Source organism: Plectropomus leopardus, chromosome 6 (genome assembly GCF_008729295.1).
Source record: "Plectropomus leopardus isolate mb chromosome 6, YSFRI_Pleo_2.0, whole genome shotgun sequence".
Taxonomy (NCBI): Eukaryota; Metazoa; Chordata; class Actinopteri; order Perciformes; family Serranidae; genus Plectropomus; species Plectropomus leopardus.
In genome coordinates this window covers 23,646,361-23,673,318 of record NC_056468.1, presented here as the reverse complement: position 1 = coordinate 23,673,318, position 26,958 = coordinate 23,646,361, and the positions used below count along the sequence as shown (strand labels likewise).

Sequence of the window (26,958 nt, the reverse complement as noted above, 5' to 3'; positions counted from 1 at the left end):
CCTATAATCACAAAACATGAGGATGTCTAAATACTCAGGCAGTCAAATACTTTGTATAAGAATTAGAGAAAGATTTATCACCAACTAGGTTGCCTTGGTGTTTCGTATATCCATTAAACATACAACAAAAAAGTATTCACATGCATGTCTATTCTGTGTATTTAGATCAAAAGCAACAAAAGACGGAACAGAGTCTAAAATAAAGGAGTCGTATTCCTTGTATGTGCATACGCACTAGACCAATAAAGCTGATTTTGATTTAATAGGTATAAAGGTACACAATGCCAGCCTCACACCTACTGAGATACAGGTTTTAGGCCCTTGAAATACCACCCATTTAATATACATAATATCTAAATTGATCCTCCTAGCATACTATACCTGCTGTGTGTAATTTGGGGTTAATTAAAAAAGTAGTAATTGGCAACATATCTGCAACCCTGCCACACTCTAAGAACCCACAACTCCCAGTACTCTCATGGACAAATGGCTGTAAAGCTGAGAGGCAGCAAAGATGGAAACTAATTTTGATGGCTCTGTATGCCTCAGGCAGCACAAAGGAGAATCTTTATATCTTGTGGTGCAAAATAACACTGTCAGAGAGGCCTGTTATTCAACAAAACCAAATTATGCTGACACTGATGGTCTACTTGAGACTAGGAGCAATAATAAAGCAAGAATGGCAAGTCTTCATTACTAAAGCTTTGTGTGGCCCAGAGTGAATTGATAACACGCTGAAGCTCATTTCCTATAAATATAAACCTACAGAGGACCTCTGGAGTCAGTTTGATTGTTCATTAAAATGAAATAATGAAAAACTGTTGAATAACAAAAACAATTTCACGATTAATCGGTACTTCATCAAAACCTCAAAAAGCATTTTCAGTTCACAGTGAGCAACAACAGCCACTGGGTGATAATAATAAGTATCATTTCCTTTCTTAAACATCAAAGCTTGCATATTCATGTAATTGTTATATTTAAGGAGACTGAATCAGTCTTATTGCTAATCTACACCGAATAATGAAAACGAAGGAATAATTTCATTACTAATTAATAAGTGCTAGAAAATGTTTTCTATTCACTGTGAGCAATAACAGCCATGGGGACACAGTGTAATAGGTATAATTCTTTATCTTACTCTTTTCAAATTTCAAAGCATGCACATTTAATAAGATGCCCTCTCAAAGGCTTGTTCCATCAGCAGAAGTTTTACTAGAGGATGTCCTCTGATTGGACTTTTTACTTAAGCCCCATTTGGACTACAGAGGGAGGGTGAATAATCTCCATGCTTCATTACTCTCTGGAGTTTTTGCTTAGATTTTAGGTATTCAGATTCTTATCAAAGCCTTGTTCAGATTCTTCTTTATGTAATATGTTGAATGCAAATATATTCACTACATATCCATAACATAAAATCCACTACATTTTTGGGAGTTTTTTTCAAGAAAACATACAAAAAATGTTTTTTGTTACTGTTGATAAAATTGCATAATACAAAAAAGTAAAGTGAGTATTTGCTCTCCTATGCTTAAGTTTGATGCATATAGCATTAGCTGACTGTGCTGGATTTTTACCACAATATTTACCTGAAAAAAATCTACAGTATTTATTCTGCATATCATTAAAGAATGTATGTAGGGTTTAGTGGCATACAGAAGTGAGGACTGCAGATTGCAAATAGCTGAAAGTTCTCCCAAGTGTGAATTCCTGTTTAGATTTGTTTCACTGTTCATAGTTCAAGGGGCCTTTAGCAAGGGCCAAAGTATCCCCGATGGTCTCTTCCTCTCAAAATAAAGGGAACAGGTTATTTAAACCAGGAAACACACAGAATAAAGCAGTTTCATGCAGCCAATCTGTGTTTTTTCAAAGCTGGTCATTGCAGGGGAGCTATTAACTAGGTGCCTGACTTAAAAAAAAAAAAAAAAAAAAAAAGACGCTGCAACACAGCAGACTACATGGACAAGGGCCCACTCTCTATGTAGATATAAAGAGGTAATTAAAAAAAGACAATTCTTATTTTCAGGTGACTATACACTAAAAATACTTATTATTTCATATTCCATTTCTGCCAATATATCCTATCCCAATGGTACTAAACACTGGACGTTTATGTCAATATATGGACCGTGCACAGCACATTTATAAATGTGGCTAAGCAAGTAATTGACACACTCTGTCCTTAAACCCTGTCTGCTTAGCTGCAACCAACTTCTGCTGCTTTCAGAATCACCATATGTATACTATAATTGTTCAATTCAAAATTAGTTTGATCATCTGTAAATCTGGAAACAACTGTTCCAACTGTGAGCCTAATGTTTCTTATACTATTATATGAAGCCACCATTACCAATACCAATGGTAGAACGACGCACTGAACGCTAACTCATTAGCCTAATTGTCTGGAACAAAAAACTCATCAGTTACACATCCTGAGCACATGCTTTAAATGACTAAACCAAGCATTCTGTTCAAATAAATCGAAACTACATCAAACTAGAGAAGTGCACTCAGTAGAGAGCAGATCTCTGCTGGGTGTGTCAGAGGGTATGTGGGTGCGGATCTGGGAAAGCAGGACAAGTTGTGTGTCCAGCCTGTATGCATGACAGTGGTGGCTGAAGAAGAGACATTATAAGGGGTTGTTCAAGTAGACAGGCTCTATAAAGAGAAAGTAAAGGTTTTTGTAATTTTTGTCAAAGGAATAGGGGTCGATCTTGTCACCATTGAAGATCTTTAGACTGAAGGAATAAATCTGTGCAGTTATTAATATTTACACAGCCCTTCCTTAATAACTTCTGCCCTTAAAAAATGCACTTAACTCCTACACACTCTAATACAAATTGTACAAGAATTGTTTATGTGAACAGCAGTTTTTCCCACAGAGAAAAAAAAATGTCTGGCTGTAGCTGACCTGATGACATTCTGTGTCCTCTCTCTGAATTCGGACATTTTTGTGGGTCCATGAACACAGCTCAGGGGGAACTTGTCATGAGTTCTTTTGTCCCTCAGCAGCAGTCTGAAAAGTTTGAGTCGTGGGGTGGATAACTGATCCATTGATCCAGTTTGAGCTGATCAGATCGATGGATGAGAGGAGCGGCTACTGCTTAAAGCAAACGACTCAGTGCAATTAATGATTAAGTTTCACTTTTACTGCACCAGGCATTCTGCTGCTCCATCTGTGCCCACAGTACGCTCTGAGAATGTGAGAGAGTCGATAACCAAGCAGCAAATAATTTGCGCTCCAAATTAACAGTCCAGCTCCAAATATATGAAATACATAACAGACACAAAGTAAATGTGTGAGAAACCCTGCGAACAGTCTGCATGGATGGTATCTTAGCCAAGTAATATCTAGCTATGCAAAAAGTTACATACTTTTTGTTTTGAGGTATGCCCATGTCACATTTTTATGGCTACATGTCTGAAAAGCCAATTTCTTAATACTTCAGGAAAAAAAACAATATTCTACAATTGCATGTCTGCTGTTGATATCACTGAAGATGTGAAGGACACATTTTTAAGTGCTTATTTCAAATCTCCCCATATAGTCCATAATTCATTCAATGAGAACTGCTTTCAAGCTTTCACATAAGACGTGCAAACCACGATGCACCACAATAGCTTGTTTTTGGCCCATGTTTGGCCAGGATTCAATTGATGAAACCACATCTGGCTTTTATAACTGTTCAGTGATCACCGACCCCCTCATTACATCCCTCTTTTACCTGCACAATTGCATGTAATAGGTCACCTTTGTCTCTTTATTTCCATACTGGAGTCTAATCAGTCATTGGCACCTCCTCACAGCACAACAAGCTGTATGCGTGTTGTGCATGTGCGTTAGTGTGTAGTAGAGAAGAACAGGCTTGAGTGGGTGTGTGCCTCCACAGCACAACAGACGGAGCCCATGTCATTAGTACCCGGTGGAAAAAGTCTTTGATGTCACCTATCTCTCTTCTTGTTTGATGGTGCTGGCCTTATAGATGAAGCAAAAGAATCAAATGATGCATTATGTACCGAGGCCCAAACACAGCATCAGTTAGCCTAGTCTAGTTGCCTGAAACGCTCAGATCAAAGTGAGGGGCCCTTACAAATCCCAGACAAGATAGAGTGGAACAGTCAACAGCTTCCAAAACACAAAACAAACTCCCACTTCATGCCCAGAAAACATGGCAAGTCAAATTCAGGGACAAATCGGGAGACAGTAGCAGTAGTGGGGTAGCCTCTCGTGACATGGGGATTATTAATCTTAGAGCTGCACCCTTTAAAACAACTTCTGAATGGAATGATAGATGGAGCAGAACGCTGAGTTATCCAGGACATCTTAATCATCTTAATCTTCTTGAAATAGGACTAACACACACGGATAACTTGGTTGAAAGTTGAGCTACTCTGTTATGTAAACACCTTAGTCAGACTTTAACTGGACTCTCTGATCTGCGCGTGCTCCTAGTTGCCACACTGACCTCCTTCGTGTTTACAGACAGGGACTGTTCATCAGTTATGAGGGGGGAAGGGGTGCTACAAAATCAGTCAGGCATTAAAAAAAAAAAAAACAATGTAAGCAGGGACTTGTAGGGACTTGTGTTTTTCATTTTGGTTTTTGTAAGGGACAGACAGCTTTAAAGAGGGTATTTTATATTTGTTTAAAAAAAATCACACTCTAGCAAACTAGATGTGGATGTGGAGTAGTGGTAGTAGTAGTAGTAACTAATCAATCAATCAAGGCAGAGTTTGCTCAGGGCCATGCGCAGTTTTCCACACAGAAGTTATGATTGTGATTCGGTCTATAGCATAGACTATATAAATAAAATAGGTTCATAGCAAGTAGCTGAAATGGGGAATATCTCCACCTGCCTTGGTGGAGTCAGACATACTTCCTCAAAAAATCCATTCTCCCCTGGTGCTTGTATACTGGGAAAAGGACAGTAGTCCAGTAAAATGGCCCAATCAAGCTTTCACCGCAGCTCGACCAGTCTGTGCATGTTAATGTACTGAATTTGGAAAACAAAGCACTTTAAGAGCCAAAGACTTAAAATAAATAAAGGTATGAGGTGCGGGCGACATCTAGCTCACTAGGTAGAATGTGCGCCTCATATGGCTGAGGCCTTTGCAGCGGCCCGGGTTAGAATACAGCTTGTGGCCCTTTGCTGCGTGTCATTCCCCCTTCTCTCTCCCTCCTCACTGTCCTGTCAATAAAGGGAATAAGGGAAAAATAATCTAAAAAATAAAAAATAAAAAAAAAGGTATGAGGAGCATACTGGGTGTGTTAGGTACAAATGCAACTGCCAAAGCCCGATTGGGCTTGAGTCTGACAGAAGTTTCTCATGGCTGATAAGCTCCCACAATCAGCGCACATGCTACACTGAGCGGTGGTCAGTGTACCCCGTGTCTCCACAATGTGTGTTACATACTAGGTAGCCGCCAGGTTGCACCTTCTACAGTCTGCTGCTTCCTCAATCCATCTGTTGCACTTGTTTTCAAAAAAATATGCTTGACGGGGTTTCAAACACAATTTGAGTGTTTATATCCTTTTGGTAGAGAGCTGCCAACAGTTTCACTTAGTGGTTGTCAGTAACCATTAGCTTAAACATTGTCATACGTGGTTCACTGGTAATGTATTACCAGAATGCCAAATGGTCATCAATAAATATAGCTAATGTGAATTTTGACTGTCAGGCTAATTATGTTTTAATTAAATAATGTCTAGTATGATGACATATTGTCCTGCTAAATTGGGCCAATTTTCTAAAAATAAATAGATTTTACTTTAAAATTGAGTTCAGAACAAATTAAGAGCACTTGCACATCAATTTTGTTCTATTAGTACATTTAGAGAATAACTTAACAATGATTCAAATGGGGTGCCCCTGTCTCTTATGGGTAAAAACACCAGGTTTCTGCTGGAGCTTTTGGTTCCATCTCTTTCTCACTCATTTCCTGTCACATCTCTACTATCACTATCTCATAGTAGGCACAAATATATATATATATATATATATATTTATATATATATATATATAAATATATATATATATTCTTTCTTTTGTAGCAAAAGTGGAGTAACGTTAGCAATGCTTTAGTGTTGTTTTTTTATTCTTTCAACCATTTAGTGTACTCGCCAGGGAAATTCCTGTATAATTCTGATGGCATTTCAATAATATGTTCAGCGTCATCATTAAAACAATCTAGGATAAAATCTTCTTTATCATAAGACTGTCCATACTGCTGTATAACATTGTCCTCGTATTACTTTAAGGCCTCTAATACAACGCTTTTTAGCCAGTAAAGTAAATTTAAATACTGTATCAATTAAAAATGTTAAATGCCCATTTCCTTTTCGCCTTTGTAGCGCAAATCAGCTTAAAAACCACTTAGTTTCTAACATCATCAGCAAGAGTTTCATTTTTTCAAGCATCCATTTAAATGTCTGACTACAAAGTTCATACATATGCAATACATTGCATTTTCAACTTTAGAAGTTGGAAGTCACAGCCTTTAAAAGAGCTCTGCTCTGGAGACATCCATGTTTGAGTCCATAAAAAAGAACAAAATGTTTGCTACAGAGTTGTGAGCTGCAGTACAGTCAGTGTCATCTTAAAGGCAAATTATCTAGCACAGATAGAGAGAAGCCAGACAAGGTAATAACTACCAGAGGGGAAAAGGTCCAAGGGGTCAAACTGGACAGACAAGAAAAAAAAATCACACTTTGAGACTGATATGAAAGAGTTTCTTTAGAAGCTTTAAACTAGTGACAAAGTGGTGAGGAAAACACTGGAGTGTGTGTTCAGGGTAATTTCATATTTTATGTAAAATTGCAGGTGCCTGCAAGGAGGCAGCAAAATCTAATTCAACAAGACAAACTTGTACAATCATACAAATATCACCTGCAGGCAGAGAGACAGTGATGAGACTACCTGATGAGGGGACGCTATATGAGAATAAAGTGAGAAAGTAAGATAAGGACAGATGATGGAAGAAAAAAGGTTTGGGGTGTATGAGGAATTAGCAAAGATGACAAGAATGGATGAAGAATTATTTTACAGGGACGTGTACCTTGGTAGAAAGTTTTGTTTTCTCTCTATTCAATATACTATGCTAGGTATACACATGCAGAAATCAATATATCCCAGAGAGAAGAATTATACTTAAAAACACAATCTCACTGTAAGGTCTAAGGCTCAGTGACAAATTGATTTTACAGATTAATTCCAATTTGTGGTTTAGAACTGTAACTTTTTTGGCCGCTCTCTTTGGGCTTCTGTAGTTTACAGTGGACTGCATATATATATATACACACACACACACACACACACACACACACATAAAAAGGGAAGAACATAGTGCTCAGTCAGGGAATCATGACTTTCCACGCACCTGCGTGGAAAAAGGAGTGAGTCAGCTCTCTTTCCAGGACTTCAGTTCTAGCACCAGTGCTGTGCATAAAGGTAAGCCCAGCTATATCTATTTGGTATTGCTTCACTTCCCCACTTGCTCCAACTTCTTCATTCCCAGAGGGATGACATTTCACGTCCCAAGTGCCAGTTTTCATATCCAGGCTTCCTACCTTTACCTGCTGCCTGACTGGCAATGCAGCTGACCCCAACACCTAACCTTACAGACATACATTGTGGCTTCTCGTGAAAGTTGGCTGAACAAACGTTATGGACCACTAAGCGCTTAGCTAAACTTAAAATATAATTAATCAGTGTGGATGTGACTGCTTTAAATACTAACACAAAATTACATGTTGTTTTGATTGATTCCTCACAAACTGCATTGTCTGAACATATTCATCAAAGTGAAGCACTGATGCACAAACAAGACAGTTTGGGGTTATTATTTATCACGAGAAAGTGCTAGAGCAAACTACATCATCTGTCTCTCACAAGCTCTTTGAGACTAGCACAAACATACACATTTGTACACACACATGCTATAACACAGATATGCACACATCTGCCAAGGAGAGCAGCCACGAGAGAGCCTAACTGAAGTCAATAAACGCTCGAAACTGCCACGGGTCTCCTTCCTCATTAACTTTCTCCTCAAACTGGAGACTGTCTCACGTGGGCAAACCCGTCACACTCACACATGCGTTCAAGCACGTCCCCGAGCACACACACCCACAAATGCTAAGAAGCAGAGAGAGGTGCGACTTTAAGTCTCCTCTCCTCTATTCCCTGGAGCAAAAAGTCAGGGTCTGGGCTGAGGTGATAAGTGCACTGGGATGCCGCCCAGAAAATGCACACATACATACACACGCACGCACGCACGCACGCACGCACGCACGCACGCACGCACGCACGCACGCACACACACACACACACACACACACACACACACACACACACACACACACACACACACACACCACTCACAGTGCGAAGAGTCACACAAAGTCACACTAGTAAACAAATACAGCTGTATTTCTTCTGCCAAACACCAATGAAATTAAATTTGTATATAAATTCAATTTGCTCAGGCACTCATTTGGAGAAGACCACTTGCACACATACACGCACGCACGCACGCACGCACGCACGCACGCACGCACGCACACACACATACACACAGAGCAACATCAAATTAAAAAATATTTTACAGTGTGAAGTAGTGTTACATTTACTGAGCTTCCACAGTGTGACAAAGTCGCAGAAGAATGCATGCTCACGCATACACGCATCATTGTACTGTTTAATTGGTATACATCCCCCACCTAGGGGCCATTTATAGGTACTCAACATCATCCATGCTCACCTTAAGTGACTGAACATAAGGCACGCTACAATGACACATGCTGGCATCCAGGGGCCATGTGATTTTGTGGTGCGCTGCATGAAAAGCTGGAGCAGCTATATAAGCTGAGAGGAGGCTCTGAGTTGGTATGTGACTAACGAGTGGAGTGACCATCTTTCTCTGTGCTTACTGGAGAAAGCTCTCTGTTTAGCTGTCCTGTTTTTAAGCCTCATGTTTATTTCTGTGTATGTAGGTTGAGAGGAACAAAAGAACTGAGTCAAATTCCTTGTATGTGCACACATTTTGAAATGAATACACATTGTTGTGGACAAAATCTTACAACATTTCCAAACTAATACTGTATATCAACAGATCATAAGGCTTTAATCATTGCAAAATTGGATCCCTACTGTATTTTTATAACTGTGTGTGCGTGTGTGCGTGCAACTGACCAGTTTCTTCCTCTTGTCCTGCTCAGTTGGCGGCTCCTCATCATCACTCAGCTTGGGCTCCTCAAAATGGCTCATCAGCATGCAGCTGCAAACACAATAATATTCAACTCAATATTAATAACCACACATAAACCTGCACAGTAGGAGACAATTTCAGAACAGGCGGTGCGCACACACACACGTGGGCACACAAAAAAAGGCTGAGCCCTCTGGCACTCGAGTACACAGCTCTGCCTGCTATTCATATTGGTTCATCAGCATGCAGGGAGAATTACAAGCGAAACCTTTGTGCTCAGTCCAAAGTCTGCGTAAGGTCTTTTATTTCCTTTGTCCTTTTTACTTCATCCTTATTGTGAAGAGAGATAAGGTAGTGGGGTCTGCAGTGTCACATTTGGTGACTTTGACATGTAGCACTGGAGAACTCGTGATCAGAAATTTTAACTAAATTCTAACTAAACTCTAACTAATGAAGTTAACAACAAAAAACTGGAGAGAACAGGTTTTTAAGAAATACAGCTTATGGCAGTCTTCAACCAAATGACTTATCAAGCAATTTCACTGTGGCAGACAAATCTTCAATGTCAGAATAAAATCATGAGAGTTTTGCTAGAGCTGTGGCGCACTCTCATGATCGCTATTGTTTGATATTATGTTTAACATTGTCAACAATTTATAGGTGCACTCTCTCCAGTGCCAAACAGGAAGCAGCAAACCAGATAGACAGAAAAAATAAATAGGTGCCTATCTATGACCAGCAATTATTTTGGAGGACTCTTAATTTTTCAAACCATTCTTTTTTCATTTCCACAATCTCCTCCCATTATTTAAATGGGAGGAGCTAACCAATGGAGGCTGGCAGCGAGTGGAGGCAATGAAATCTAAAGTGTAAAGTTTAGCTTAATAGATTATATTGATGCGAAATGGACAAGAATACTGTAGACATCCACATTACCATCTTGTCTTTCTAGAGTTATGTGCTTTGCAGACATGTAAGGACTTATTAACATGTCATATTTCTCAGAGGGAGTCCTATAAATGGTGACCCTGCAAGACTCCAGCCTTTGCAAAATCTGAAAACCCATGTCTTTCCCTGTGAAAGGATGTCAGACTTTAGCCTCTTTAAAGTCTTTTCAAAGTCTTGTGAATAGTAGATATCAGTAACTACTATCTGGTGTTTCTCTTTGGGGTTAAACATGCCTTTAAAGAGGCTTTAACTGCTATTTCTTCTGTAACGTGTGAAATTACAATGTAAAACAACGAGACAATGTGAAAGAGGTTACTTGTACCTACAGGGAATTCTAACTCAAATATGCAACCTCCCTCTTCTTTACAGAGATTTATTAAAAGTTTTGGGTTGTGACTTTATTGTTCTGATTCACTCACACCGATCGCATATCATCGTTTTCGGCAGCAGCAGGCAGCTGTTTTCAGTGAAAGAACACAGCAGACAGACACAGTTAACATCTAGCTGGTGAAAACAGTGGATCATTTAGCAGCTAAAGAGCCGGATATTTCCCTCAGGAGTTGGTCATCAAAACAAAGTTAGGAGAGAATGAATACTGGGCTTACATTCATTACGTGGCCAGAGACACAACTCCAAATTGAGCTGGGCGTTAATCAAACTTTATATATCAATTTGTGTTTCAACAATTATGACAACAAGATAATTGAGATAAAACTATTATTGTGCTACATTACATTTGGCAATGATGCTACTGACTGACTTGTGTAAATCCGGCACTCCCCTTTGGTTGCATTATATCAGTGCGTTTGCATTATATCAGTGCGTTTGCCCACCCCCCAAAAAGCCCAAGCTCCCTCTCATCCATATTAATTTGACCTTTAGCACATGAAAATTTTTTTCAAGTTAAATAAAAACATGGTGTTAAGTAATCATGACCTAAATATTCACCAGAATAATGACGCTTATGTTTTTTGCAATAATTGAGCAGTCCTAACTGCAAATGAATGATAGTTTTACTCTGGAACTCCTGGACATGTGAATTGCGAACTGTCTGCTGACAAGTTTGTTAATGCTGTGTTCACGAGTGGCTGAAAAAATCTGTTAATGCAGATAAACCCTAGACCAGAGCAAATGATTTTTAAAATTATGGGAAGAAGGCAATGAGCAAACAGAGAAGAAATGATCCAAAAATCTGCATGAAATGACTAATAATTATAACAAAAAACCCCTGAAAATTATATTCAAAAAAAAAGAAAATTACCTGGGAAATGTGCTTTAAAATTATAATTATTTTGTAATATAAGTTTAAATATGGAATTATGATCATTATAAATATTTTTTCCTGAGCTTTCTTCTTTCTTCACCAGCTTTTACATTTTTTCCCCGATTGTACAAATTTATTGCATCTTGTAAAACATTTCTTACCAAGTTGTTCATTGCCTTTTTAGCTGTTTTTTGAAAGACACCAAACCACTGCTCGGGATTCAAGGTTTTAAATACGTATGAAAGGCGTCTGAAAGCAGCACAAGAAAAGTGATGTCACTCCAGGTTTCAAAGGGTTAAAGCACGGGTGTAATGCTCTACCCAAGACAACATAATGGCCACATCTTTGTTTACCATCTAAAACTTCTGCAGTTTAAATTTTGTTGAACTGCAACTTTTCCTTTCCTAGTTTTCATTCATTTGGTTTCAGTAATCAAATCTGACTCATTGCAGTTTGGTACAGTGCAAAAGACATTCAAACTTTTAATTCCTGTTACAGTAGCTAAGTGACAAGTGACTGAATTTCTACAATTAACACTGGAGTACCATGCTGAGCTGCATTGCCAGTTGGCATGTACTGAATTTATCCACGGCAGCAAGGACATTCATTGTTATTCCACACCACGCAAGAACAATTCCAAACCACTTATGACAGCAGAGGAATAAAAGGAAAGTCTGTTTATTTGAAACTTTACTTAATTCCCAAATATAGGCGGGAAGATTACAATACCCACCGCTTTCTGTCTCAGTTGATTTGCATTTACAAACAGTGGGCCATTTCACAGTCCATTATTTTTCTGGAGAAAAGTGTCCTATTCACCAATGCCACTCAGCCTCCTTCAGCACACTGTTATACTCCACGGTAAGGTACTGCTTTTATATCATTAACTAAAAAAAATCTTTCTTCAGAGGTTTGTTTTTGATAAATCTAAACAACAATTCAAAAGCACATCTGTGGGCGCACTGCTTCAAGTACTTTCACAACAAATGTTTCAACTGTCTGCATTCATCTTGCATGAGCTTTGTAAAAATTACAAAACTCATTCACGGATGAAAAGAAAGTCTGGAGGGTTTAACTTTGTGATTTAGAAATAGTGATGCAGTGATCCAACTTTTTCAGTCCCAGTACCGATATCATACCTGGGCTTTGGGTATCAGAAAAAACAGAATACCGAATTATTACCAGTGTTTAATTAATACACTAATGTGTCAAAGTGACTGGAATCATTCTTTTATGTGTTAGGCAACATCAGGCTTGACTCAAAGATATAGTCTTCTGTGCACATGTGACTTACTGTTTGTAAATATGCTCCCCAGCAAAAGTTAAAGTAAAAGCCTAACTATGTTTGCATATTTTCAGTGCTGTGTCTCTTGAATGCCTGTTGCTTACAGTGTGGCAGCTGGTCGCTACCTTTACATAAAGCCCCGACCTCACCTGAGCACTGTGGTGGTACACACCCCTAAATGTCCCGAGCACAGAAAATGAGAGGAAAATAAGAAAATACAAGCAGAGGATGGAGTCTCTGCAGAAAAATACACCACCAAACACTTCTAGTGGGTCATAAGTGATGAGAGGGATTTCTTCTGTATGACTATATTCTAGGGTAGCAACGGTGTGAGATTTTTACAGTACCAAAACTGTCTCAGAAAATATTGTGGTGTCATTATATTACAGAATTAGTATTATTATCAGTCATAAAAAGACCCTTAAAGGAATGAAAATAGAAGGGGTAGTTGGGGTTGAACAAACATTTCATTACTTTCATTGAAACTTGAATTTTTCTTTTTTGATGGAAGTATATAAAAAGTCCCTTTTGGAAAATAACTGAAATGAAGGCGAAATTCTCCGTCCAGTTGCATTTTCTTTTCAAATATCGCAGATAAGCAAATGTACAGTATGATAACCGATAACTTTCATATCACAGTATAACTCAAAAATGGTATATTGCTGCAACCTTAGTTTATATGTTTTTTTTGGGAAAACCCTGAATAGTATATTGTTCCTCACTTTATAGAGCAAAATGGAATAAATAAATAGATATTAATCTATAATCACTCCAAACAGCTGGCATGTTTGTTGTTGCTCCCTCAGCTATGTGATCTATCAGCATGCTGCTGATATCTGACATTGTTACAAGTATGAGCAATCAGATGTAAAGATAGAAATGAAGTAAAAAGAAGAACATTTTATTTGGATAGTCCACCTAAATGTACTGTTAAAGTATATTTAGCTGGAACTTGGAACTATTCACTCAACCTAGGCTGAATGAAAAGTTAAAGCTCAACTAAATCATTATGAGAATATGTTCATGAATTGTCACATATACTCAATAGATAATCTGTTATACATTGACAGAAAAAAGCAAAACTGTTCAACTTTTGAATCTCAACAAAGTATCTATAGGCTTACTATCCAAATACATTTCATCAGAAGTATTTATGCAATCGTTTTTCATTGTTTTCTCTGATCTGTCTGAGAATCATGCATACTTACTCTTTGAAGGTTCCTGTTTCGGGATCTTCTGTCATTACATCATGCAGCGCCTCAACGGAGATGTTAATGATGCCACAGAACTTGTCCTGGATCACACTGATAACACACAGACGGCACAAGCTCGTTACTCATGAGATCATTAACACAACAGCTGTGTGTGTTTGAATGAAATACAGAGAGATGGGTAGCTGTCCAAAGAACCAAATGGTCATGAAGAGCAATGACACATCAGAGAACAACAGTGAAGGTTAAATCCTGGCGCCACTGAAAGTGATAAAGTGTCTGTCAAAAAAAACATATGGCCATCGAGAGAAAAGGGTGTTTATGTCATCCATCAACTCACGTCACATAACACATGTCCAGATTGTTCTGTTTGTGTGTATCTCACAGTCACAATTTCACATTTGGCTTTTGGTAGAAACATTTTCAAAAAGAGAAAATGGCAGAGAGGGTAATCCAAAAAAACAAAAAACAAAACAAAACAAAATTTAAAACCCAACAAACAAATAAAAAAGCCAAAAATACATGTGTTTAACTATATTTTTAAAACTTTTCTCTACATTTATGATCTGAGAAAAACATGTTCACCCTGAACTGATTAATCACACATGATAAGGGTGATTTTTCCAGTTGTAAATGATGTTTCACTGTCTCGCACATTCAAGTGTGAAAAATTAAAATCAATGAGGCTTACTGTCTTTACACACAGTTTTGCAGGGTGAGCCTTTTGGGTGGTTTGCTATGACCTTCTTCTTCTTTTTTTATTTTGTATTGTAGCCACTTCCTCCAGATGAAAAGCATTGCAGAGCATTGGCTTGCTGTACCTGAGATATTTAAAATGTTCTGGCTTGCACCGCCCACCACCCAGGCTTAGAAACAGGCAGCAGTCATTGATGAAATATTTGAGTCATTCTTCGAAAGCACTGGAAAGGCAGTGGGGTTTCCCATGTCAATAGGAATAAAAAGCATGGAGGCCAAAGAATAAAAAAAGCCACAAAGAGCGAGTATGTGTGGGTTTGGGCATTGATGCATCAAAGGGTCTGTCAGTTCAAGTGCTTGGCTTGATAGACCGCAGGCAATGCTGCATAAAGTTCACTGAGCATGAAGTCTGAAAAAATTGAAAAATCAGTGCATGACAGATACATACCGAGCCACTAAACATAGACCTCTCTCTTATTTCTCATGAGTGGGAAGTACTCATACTGTAAATATTCCTGTCAAGACTAAAATCATGAAAGCTGAGCTGCAGCAACAGGGGATCCATCTAGTCAGCATACGACTGTGCAGGATAATCCTATTTTCTACGCCGGCATTTGAGGAATGTATACTCCTCCAATTAACTCCAAATCTGCATACGTACACTCTCACACAAGTATGAGTATAAATCACAGAATAAGTAGAGGTCTCAAAGTTACACTTGAAGGGAAATTTCAGTATTTTTGAACTTTGATGTTTTGTGTCTCAATGACAAATAGGGACAACATTTTTTTTAAACTGGTATTGAGTGAGATCGCTCCATCTGCTGCAACAAAACAGGCTACAATGTGATCCTTATGGGAAATGGTGTCAACTTACATCCACTAAAAGTGCTTGTTTTTGCCACTGACAGGCTCAGACTGTTATTTTAAGTGTCTGACAACATGGCACTTTTCTCTTTAACTCTCACTGACATTTCCATTGTTGTTTTTCTTGCCATAATTCACCTCTTCAGAGGTTTCAGAATGAGACTTTGCATTGAGTGAGACTTTGTCACAATAAAAAAAACTAAAAACACACACACACAAAAAAAAAAAAAAAATAGAGAAAGGTACAGAAAAATATTTCATTTTACTGTGGGGTCCTTTTCACAATGCTGTCAAACACTCCTAATAACAATCTGAACCTGCCTGTGGCAAAAACAAGAACTTTAATAGATGTAAATTGACAGTGCACAACTGGCTGTGGGGATTAAATTACAGCCTTTTTCGCATCTCTCTCACTATAGACCAATTTTAAAAATTGCTGTCTCCATTAGTCACTTAAGCCCCTGGCCCACTGGACCCCCCCAAAAGACCCACTGTCATCTGGCATTTGCATTTTATGGGAAAGGTTATAATCTGTATTTACTCCCATGCCGAATGATTCTGCTGTAGTTATGGGATTTTTTTTAACTGTTTTTCCCACAATTAAAATATCAAAGTATAGGTGCAAATTTTGTATGAGAAGGGGTATTATTTTGACACAAAAACACAGAACAACAGGGCCGAGGTTGAAAAATACCAAAGTTTTCTTTTAAGGCGAATAAATACTTTTGGTAATGAAGTAGACAGAAAGCATGTTTGAGGTGAATTTTAAAAAGTTGTTCCTTTCAGATTGCAACATCTCACTACTGATATCCTGGAAGTGTAAAATACATCACTGAACGCCTCTGCCCCCAATTTACTCATAATAGTCTCAAATTGGCAGCCATGGCAACTGGTTGCAGGCATCCAATCAAATATCTTTTATCACACATTTAAACATGTCTGTCAATTCTAATTCTATTCAGTCCCAACACTTAGTCTCCACTGATTATTTTCTAATGACTGACTAGTGCTAGCTGCTCCGTGCTTGCCATTCAAATCAGTGTAAGTGGAAACATGATCTGAAAGCTGAGACGCTGCGTGCAAACAGGTCGCAGCAACAAATTCCTCATCAGAGTCAACTGTCTCTCTGTGGTCCTCTCACCTTAAACAAAAGCAGGCAGCAGGGAAGAGGACCTTCACCTGTGAAGGCTGCTCTCCGAAATACATTTTAATGTGAATTTTCCTCCACAGTTTGGAAATCAAAAGTTTTTTTTTTCTGTGTTCAGTGGCAATTACAGATTAAAAGTCCACAGTAAAATGTTTTCATCTTAAGGTGACAAAAGGTAGCAGTGCTACATGCTTTAATACTTACTGAATACATTTCATCCTTGTTATTTCTTTCTATAAAAGGGCATATACATATTGGATACATTCCAGCTGAGCTTGTTGCAAATGGCTTTCAAATAAGCCTCACTGATTACATTTGATGCTGTTGAGCATCATTAGGTTTGAATCATTACAGTGGACCCTAAATAGCACAAGTGCTTAACCGGTGTAAGTGGAAAATGCATACTTATGATAGGACTAAAGACTGTAGAAAGTTCTTCAATTTTGCTTCAACTCTTGCAGAAAATTAAAAGCATGGGCATGTATTGAAGCTACTAATTATAAATATTGTATTGACACTACTGAGAAATTGGTCGAAAAAGTTTAGGTGAAAACTATTAAATTCATGGGACCTTGCAAAATCCTATAGTTCAACTCGAAATACTTTTTAAATTATGATTTTTTTGAGTTTGGCCCTCAGCTAAATTTAATAATTTTTTTGCGATTCTTAGGTTGTGTATTCAACTGCTATAAAATTTCCATTTTTTAATATTTCAGGATTCTTTGGTTTTGTCAACTATGTAAAACATGTAAGAGATGATCATTTACAGAAAAAGATTACCAGATGGAGTAATATAACATCTTTAAATTGTTTATATACCTGCAATAAATATTAACACTTTGATTAAAAAGTTTCCAGAAAATTAAAATAATTCTTCTTGGAAAAATATATACTAACAAGAGGGGGTTTTCATATACCATTTTTTATGCAAGACTAAATAACTTACTGATACAATTAAACTACATTAAGGCCAAACAGAATCAAAATTTGGTTACAAGAATGTGAAATCTAATGTAAAACTGTAAAACACTGAGCAACAAATATTTTTTCATGAATATATGTAGCAAATTATCCTTGGGTTTTGTGGATGTTTAGTACAAATTGTATCCCAATTTAGTGAAAAATAAGCAATTGATGAGGTTCAGAATACACAAAGTATCGCAAGTATGATGAAATTGCAATGCATTTTGATTTCTTACACTCCTTATTCTTGTTGTGTTGCCATAGTAAAGCAAACTGTCAGTGATGATGAACTGGTAGTGCAAAAAGAAAAAAATCTGAACAGGAGGTTCTGATGACTACAGCAGTCGACAGTGAAAATGACCTCATGGCTGTGCATGCTAAACACCAAATGAAGCATTCTAGTGTACTTAGACTGCACAAAAGTTTCAGAAAGTAATAAATGCACCTCATCAAAGGACAAACAGAATTTGGTTTTGAATGCATTAATGTGCTTTCAACAAGTAAAAAAGTAGTTGGCAGATTTACTAAAATCAATCAGTAAACTGTAAAAAGGGAAAAGGTATTCTGTTGAGGACTATGACAAGGTTATTGGTGAATGATACTATCATCTGAGAACAGGAAAACTGTCATTTTAATGAGAGCTCTTACCGTGTACTGTGTTACATGATATGCTTAAATAGCAACAAAACTTTATCCTTCCCCTATTTCAATGAAACAGACACAAACTGCAGGTTTATAAAAGAGAGTCGATTATTCTGGTCCACAAGAGTAAAGCAACTGATTCCACAATGAGTAATGAGAAATGCCTGAGTAAATACTTCCCTGTAGATCACATACATGCAGCAGCTTTACAGCCCTCCAGCAGTGCGCTTTCATTTCATGCCTTGAAGCTGATTCCCAGTGGTGCGCTCTACCTGCATAATACTGGTCCACATTTTCCCATTTAGACATCACAGTAAAGGCAAAAAGATATTGAATGTTCTTAGTCAAATAAATTAATATGCAAATATCATCAGCGTACTAGGACAACTAATATTCAAATTTTGCTCTGTCTCCAATCAGCCAAAAAAAAAAAAATCCAGCCTCCATTTAATGGGCAAATTAAACTAGTGCATGCTACAACACATTTAATCAGAACCTTACACCTATCTGTTCTACACATAAGCAATTATTCCTATTATTTATTCTTAATGTCCAAAAACAAAAAAATGTGGTCATTGAACTTCTGTTTATTACTTTTCAAAGCAACATCATGTTTCTAATTACATCGGAAAAAACTACCTTGGAAATTATGGTGCCTGCCAAACAGGTTTAACCAGCACCAAAGGAAAAGCACCAGCGCCAAAATCAAAACAACTAATAAAAGTGGCAAATCTAACCCTCTCTGAATTTAAAAGCTATTTGTCAAACAACTGTTGAACAAGCAGAACGTTTACTTCAGTATGAAGTCTTTGACTTCCAAGCTAAGCTGCATGATTTTGACTGGGTGAATGCTCCGTTTTGAAACTGGTAACAATGGGAAGGACTTTCCCTTGTTTCCTCATGAAATAAAAGCTGTTTTATTTCTGTGAACATCATTTTTAAAAAAAATGCTGAATTACAAGTGCATCATATCCTGCCTCCTGCAACCTTTGCCCTAACTAAACAATGTATTTTTAGCAGGTGAGAACGCGTCTGACATGAAAATATTCTGTTGGGTGTAAAAGGGCAGAAAGTGTGTGGGCCTGGTTCTCACTGATGCCAGATGTGGCCTCTGTAACTGACGGGTCTCCTCTCCCTCAAACTCTCTGACCAATTGATGAAATAACAATGTCTGTCTGTAATGCTTGAGCAAATGAAACCCCAGATACAACAGAAATATACATAGATTTCCATTAAATAAGGTCACACAAACTCATCGCCTTTACTGAATGCAGACAGCACATGCTGTCATCTGTGGTCACTCCCTAAGGACCCATCCTGAGAAAGGAAAAACCCTGAATAATAAATGCAAACAAAGCTCGTAAATAATGAATATCAAGTGAATAGGCCGCACTTATCAGGCAGCCCCGATTAATCACATATTTGGGCTACACTGTTCTGGAGCGAGCTCTTATCTCCTGTCTGCTTAACACAACAGCTAATTTGTGGTGCTAAATGATTGCCAGAAAAGCCTCATCAAAGTTTACTTTTTTCTCATGATTGCTGATTTTTCAATGATGCATTTTATTTCAAAATGATCATCATCACTGTTTCAATTCCAGTAAAATGTAGCATTTAGGCTACCCGTGACCTTCTCTTCATACTTTTCTACATGTTATAGAGAAAGAACAGATGATATTAAGGGCAGCTACAGACAAGATTTGGACCTCTTCCAATTTTAGTTCTGATTGTATGTGAGGAAGTTGATTTGCCATGCAGCACTTAACCAGCCAAGGCTGTCATAATCAATTGCTGTTGGAGACCAAGGACGGGGGCGTAACAAAGGATTTCATGCCTGTCTATGTCTATGTCTATGATTACATTATCTCAATAGCAGAAAAGCGAGCTTCACATAATCTTGATAAAAACATGCATCACCATGCAGTGAGATGGGACATCACAAGAAAAGTTTATTACTGAACCCCACAATGACTCCTCTGAACCACTACAAGAGAAGTTTCACTCAGAAAACCAAATGAGAAAACTCTTTTGATGCAAAGTTAGAAACTGCTTTTAAAAAAATGGTACACAGTCTCCCTGTGCACCTTTCAAATCTAGGTGAATAACATTCTTTATCTCAATATATGAAATGTTGGTTTACCTCTGGTCATTTTAATCTAGTTTAGTGTCAGTAAAGAAATGTGCACACAATAACAAGTTTTAACCCAACGTAGGACTTTGCACAGAGCTTTTTAAATAGCCTCCCCATGGGCACATGAGACACTTACATACTCTGGTTACTTTCAAACTCAGATTCAACCTACAGAGCTGCAAAGAACTGTATCAGGAACATTTGGCAAAGACAATCAGTCTTTCAGTGGAATCTTTCGAGCACTGCAGGTATGTGACATAAAATGTTCACAACACTATAAATATGCCTGCTTTGTGCATATATGTGCGTGCTGAGCTGCTGTCCCAAATTACTGTGGCACCCATATGGTGCAAAGGCTGTTGATTTTGTGTAGCATATTATGGCTGTAGGGTAAAAATCTGTTACCTTTATCAAACTTTTTAAAAACAACTAATGTTCTTTGCTGTTTGTGACAACCGATTCAGAACCACATACTTCCCAAAGACAATTCTACCAGCTATAAAGATAAACAAAAGCTGGGTAAACAATTTGTCAAGTACGTCTCTTCACTTTCCCCCCTATTTGCCCCGGTTTCATCTGCACTGACGGGGTGAATTCTATCCACTTCCCACCAGCTCAAAGCCCCATCTGCACACAGACAAATGACAAATGTTTCTCACCTGTTGTCAGATGGCAGGAGGGAAAGCAGAGCCAGTGACGACAGCTTCCTCCTCTCTGGCTGAGTGATGTTGTCCATGCGGTCGACCCACATCTCTATCACACTGCCCAACAACTGGTCCATCTGATGAGAAAAGAGAAAAGAAAAGGAGGATGAGGGAGAGGGAGGAGACATACAGAGGGTTAATATAGAGGAAGAAAAAGGAGACAAACAGAGGCAATTAAATATAGAGAGAGGTCAAAAAAGAGAGACATAAACAGTGTTTGACAACTCAATTTTATTTTTACGTTTAAAAATATGAGTCTACTGTTGTCTAAAGTGAGCAACTGACCTTCCCTGTTTGTTCTGCCTCATTTACCTCACTGCCTTGTCCTCTATCGTTAAAGAAAAAGAAGCATGATGGAGCGACAACTTAAAGAGACAACTTTAGGTCTTTCATTTGTTTAGATAAAGGCAGCAATGTCAAAACAAGGCCAAGTCAATGTTGCTCCGGGTCAGACAAAAACAACAATGCCAGGGTTTCACAGTAAAAAGGGGACAGCTCTAAACTTAAGAGTCTGAATATGTTACTGTTAGCAATTCATTGGCTCATTACTCTTAGCATCGTTCAGAGTGATTCCTCTTTAACGATCACTTTGCCGTTATGTCTCTCACACGCATTCAAAAGGGAATGTGCTGAGGAGACAGAAATGAAGGACGGACATCGAGTCTCACCTTCTGGCTGCACTCAGAGGCCATTTGAGTGAGCAGAGAGGAGAAGAAACTTGAGTTCTGGAGCAAAACGCGGCCCATGATTCCTAGGTAGGTGGACATCACCACGGGATATCTCTGTACAACACACACACACACACACACACACACACACACACACACACACACACACACACACACACACACACACAGAATGTGAATACACAATTACTCAGGTAGATGTAGAAATATAACCATGCACAAATACTTTTACAGCAAAGGTCTTTAAGCATGATAACTGGAAAGAGGACAGGTCCACTGACACAGCAGAATCCTCAAAAGGCAGCCTGTGACCCTTAACTGAGCTGAAGAATCAGTTATTACCACTATACTGTCTCCATTCGAACTGATTAAAGAAGAGGTTAAATGCAGGAGCAGGATCCATCTCTAATAGTATTTTGAAGTTCAATAAGGTAAAACCTTCAATAAAAAAAGCAGAAAGTGAGTAAAAATATACCATGGGCAATCTTAAACATGTTTACATGTGTGTCCTTTTACATAAACCCCATCCAGATCTGGACAAGATATTGTGGTAAAACTCACCTCACCGTCCACAATACCTCTGAAGACAGCTGGCAGCAGGGGCTGGAACATGTGGGCTCCCAGTATGGGGCTAACCTTTAAAGCTATCTCTACCACCTGCCAAGACACAGGGAGAGGGAGGATGAGAGAGTGTACTCAGAGAGGTGAGTAAGGGACAGTAGCAAGGAGAAACAGGAGAAAACGGTGCCAGAGGGGGGTGTGCGCCAAACGAGAGACACTAAGGGTCAGACACAGGATGATGTAAAGACAGGGCAAAGTGTGGGAGGACATACTAGGGGGCAAAAGGGAGTTAGCGGAAGAGTCATTTTCGAGAGATAATAAAAGGGTGCAGAAAATCCTCCTTTTAATTGAGGGTTTGACCTACAGTATGTGGTAGGCAAGGTTAGTCCCTTAAGTTTTAGTTTCCCAAGAAATTTGAATGAGCCCTCTGTCAGGCATTAAAGCTGGAGTAAAAAAGAATGTAACAGCTCCAGTAGAGCAACAAAAAACAAAGGCACAATATGACCAGAGAAAAAATCTGAGAGAAAAAGATAACGTGACAGAGGCACCGTGGTCTGCTGCATGTCTGTACTCCCATAAATAGTGCTGGATGTAAATGTGCACTCAGTTATGACTTCATAAGATAAACCAAGCTTAAACTAATGCAATCACAGCCCTGTAATAAATCCTACCTTCATGAAGGTAACAATATCCAGCTAAGAGAGGTTAAGTAATGCATATGCTATAGTGTTTCCCACAGAATTAGGATGTGTGACAGTAGCTGAAGATGGTGACACAGACAAAAAGATAGCCAACACTAAAATAAGAGCGCTTTTGTTGAAATAACGCATTCTTTTCAATATAAATTAACAGACAATTAATACTTGCTTTCACTGCGCCTGGTGTTCTGCTGCTCCATCTGTGCCCAGAGCATGCTCTGAACCCCAAGGAGTGTAATGCTCAATGTTCAAACGTTTCAATGTTTTTTTGTTTTTTGTTTTTAACTTGCCATCATAAAAACTGTCTTATTTACTATTGGTTATCAAATAACAACAAACACTGAATCACATTGTATCTGCCTTGCGCTCAAACTCAGATAGTTCGAGTTTCGCTGACATCCTCTAACACCGCCTGACTAAACTCCTGTTTCCTGGAGTGGAGTTACTGAAATGCTCACTTGCATTAAACTCTGTCTTTACCGGACGCAATTCTCTCACGAGTGCCCGATCAGTGCTGTGCATGCGCAACTCTCAACAGAGAAGGAAGTGAGATGGCAAACTCATTAGCTACTTTCATCATCAGCTCAGGAAAAAATTATTTTTCACCACTTGCCAGGTTGGGCAAGTGATCTGTTAGATTTACCAGCCCACAATGGCATTTTACTTGCCCCAGACAATCGAGCAATCCTCATTGTTGAGCCCTGCATATAACATATATACACTGAGCCAGGAAAACTAACCTGATAGAACAAGGACTCGATCCAAACCATTAAAATGTTATTCCATCCCCATTAGGCTTTCCATGACTAGACTATTACATAAATCCAGACCACACCAATGTGATGATGAGACACTGTAAGATTACCAATGGCATTTAGCAATTTAGAGCCTCAAATGAGAATTTTAAACTCAAAGGTCAGCGATCAAACCTGAAGCACAGAGACGGGCAGTGAGAAACTATATCTGTCTCTGTAAGTGTGCCTGCATATGAACTTTTCAGAGAAATCCATGCTGATTACTCTGATCCCTGTGTTCTCAGGGTGCCCATGTGTGGTGAGCCGCTGTGTTCCTACGTTTTGTAGGTCGACAGGTTTATTGTCTGCTTACTCTCCTTTCCTCAGAACAAAGGATTAGAAGAAGCCAGATGTGCAGTAATGCCACTGAGCTTTGCTAAGCTAAAGCTCTATGGTCTTAGGGCTGTTTTGCATACATACAATGCTGAAGCTGTGCACATATATACACCAACTGTGAGTCCCAGAGCAAATAAAGAGATACGATTAATTAAAAAATGATGTTTCTGCTCATCTTGACCCATCATTTACCACGCCAATTGTCACCACAATCTTAAGTGTAGAGCACAGCCATGGTGTTTTGGCTTAGTGTTTATAGCATCTAGGGGAAAAATGACGTATTTGCCAGTAATAGAAACACTCACATTTACAGCCAGTTATCTGTGAGGAAAGAACATGCTAACATCCATAAGCTTGATTTAACTTTGTATTATCGTACAAATGTGAGGATGGTTAAAAACAGAAAGGCCCCAGAACTAAACCTTGAGGGACTCTACCAACATGGTGATTCTTTTAGATTATGATTACTACATATTAGAGGGAAACTTCACCACAAAATCAAAAATGAATATTTTTCATTCTACCTGTAGAAACTACACCCGCTGACTGTATCACTGCACAAAAGGAAGTGTGCATTTACTTATCAACAAGAGGCTTGTGATCGTGAAAAGTGAGATGTAAACATTAAAGGCGTCCCAACTGGATAAGTTGTAACATTAACTAGCTCAGTGGTGCTGGATGAGCTAACAGTAGATGCACGCTTCCTTCTGTACAATGATACAGTTGACAGGTGTAGATTAGTAGTGAAAAACTGTTTTTACATGAAACTGCTCACAAGGTCTGCAACAGGATATCTAATCCAAAACCCATGAAAAAAAACCCATCGACTTTGAGGAGAGGGAACCAAAGGCGGAGGATACTAACTCATTTCTGGGTTTGAGGACTCATTCCTACAGCACTCTACACCTGAGCAGCATTGGTGATATTATGTGGCCAAAAACCACATTTAAAATTGTCATTAATAACAACTGAACAGACACAACTTTATAAATAATAAAATTAGATTTTTTGTGATAAAAATGAGGTTCATTAGATTGTTTAGTTAACAGCCCAAATTCAATATTTTGACATTGAGACATAAAAGGTAATTGGCAGAAAAGAGATTTTGAGTAGGCTGTTTGAGGTAAATGCCACAACACTTCTCAAATGATTTATTAGCAGTGAGAATATTGAGGCTTTACCGGCATTATAACCTGGTCTCATTTCACAAGCAGCATTTTCTGTGTCTGTTTATGTCTGTGTATACAGCATTTAATGCCACTTCAAGTGCACCTGCTATTCACTGGGCCACCCAGACAAAACAAACAAACACTGTAAGGGAACTTAAGAGGGGAGGATGAAAAACTGAACCCCACGGAAAGACAGGCAGAGAATAAACAGAGGTGATATAGTTCTGTGTGCCAGAGCGATGAAGTGACAGTACCTTGAGCACCTGGACCTGTCCCTCATTCGTGATGTCTTTCAGCAGATCGCAGAAAGCTCGACACAATGATTCTGCATAGTTCTGAGGAGAAAATAAAATTATATATGTGAGCAGAGGGAGGTTCTATACAACCTTTGAGGATAATGTGCTAGTGTAAAAATGTGCGCAAGTCTCACCTGCAGGAAGTCTGTGGCAGACAAATATAAGTAGGCATTAACGATCTGAAAGCAGGTACGCAGGTTCTCGGAGCTCAGCTCTGAAACAGAACATCAGATGTTACATTTTAATAAATTGGACAAAAAGGGTTTAATTGATGGGAGCAGGCAGGGTTGGACAATGCACATAGAGAGGAAGGAGAAAGGCTTTTGTTGATAAAAGATCCCACTGTAGAAGGGTGTTCAGAAGTTCAACAAATTTAGACTACACTGTATTCTGGGTGAATGGTCTAACTGACTTTGTTTACTGGGAGGAATCATTAAAAACATATGCCTTACTTTTGGAAACTCCTAATTTCATCCACTGTAACTCTTAATTGTATAAAAATAATACATGAAAAGTCAATGGGGATGAGAGGGATTTTTAACAGGCACTGCATATCCGTTGATTTTTAATCTTAGTGCAGAAACTAAACCTTTAGAATGAGGCACCTCACAGCTTTTACCAATAAAAAAAAGATCATTAAGTCCAGGAAAAGGAGAGTGACTCATTGGTTTTACAAGATAAGAAGATAAACTCACTTGGTCTAAATACTACTTTGGTGTTGTGCAACAAGCTTAACTAGAGTAAATATTGTCCGTGAAAATACCATCAAGGACAAAAGCTGTTTCTTTACTCTGTAACAGCTGCTTCTGATGTTTTATCATAACATCCTCTGAGTGCATCTAGTTGTGCTCTTACATGCTAAAAGAAAATCCAGTAGATGCAAACAAAAAAGACACAAAACTGACACATTGTGGGTATTAAAAAAAGTACTTGATGAGGGTTTTTTTTTTGAAAACCAGCCTATTAAAGATGCTCATGATGCAACAAAGAAACGTTGCGGTTATAGCTTTTTATGCCTTCAAAAAAACCACAAGTGGCTGCTTATCTGCCAGCATTAATGAGAGGGGATCTATTAGGAAGAACTACAAGCTAAATTATTAAGCATGCTGTTGCCTCTGCAACATCATTATCCCAGCGTTAAATATTTTCTACTTCGCTCTGGTGTTTGTCTGACCTTCACTGTTTAAGTTCATGTTAACACAGACAAAGTGAAGCTTCGGACATCAATGCTGGATATGACCTGCGGGTTTGCTGTATGTACAAAGTCTATGAAGTATTTATTCACATTGTGGTGCATCATACGGATTTGAAAAACACAAAAATATTGTGTTTATTTTTACTCAACACCACAGGG

The 26,958-nt window shown here is 38.5% G+C and overlaps 1 protein-coding gene across 1 annotated transcript in view; it reads right to left on the bottom strand.

Moving 5' to 3' along the window:
• ipo11 (importin 11) overlaps positions 1-26,958 on the bottom strand; it is a 152,007-nt gene that overhangs the window by 23,225 nt on the left and 101,824 nt on the right. The window contains exons 23-29 of the mRNA XM_042488560.1: positions 25,739-25,818; positions 25,563-25,643; positions 22,312-22,407; positions 21,733-21,846; positions 21,020-21,141; positions 13,913-14,008; positions 9,192-9,276 (exon numbers count right to left, since the gene is read on the bottom strand). Coding sequence (XP_042344494.1) covers positions 9,192-9,276; positions 13,913-14,008; positions 21,020-21,141; positions 21,733-21,846; positions 22,312-22,407; positions 25,563-25,643; positions 25,739-25,818 — 674 coding nt within the window. The remainder of the gene's footprint in view (positions 1-9,191; positions 9,277-13,912; positions 14,009-21,019; positions 21,142-21,732; positions 21,847-22,311; positions 22,408-25,562; positions 25,644-25,738; positions 25,819-26,958) is intronic.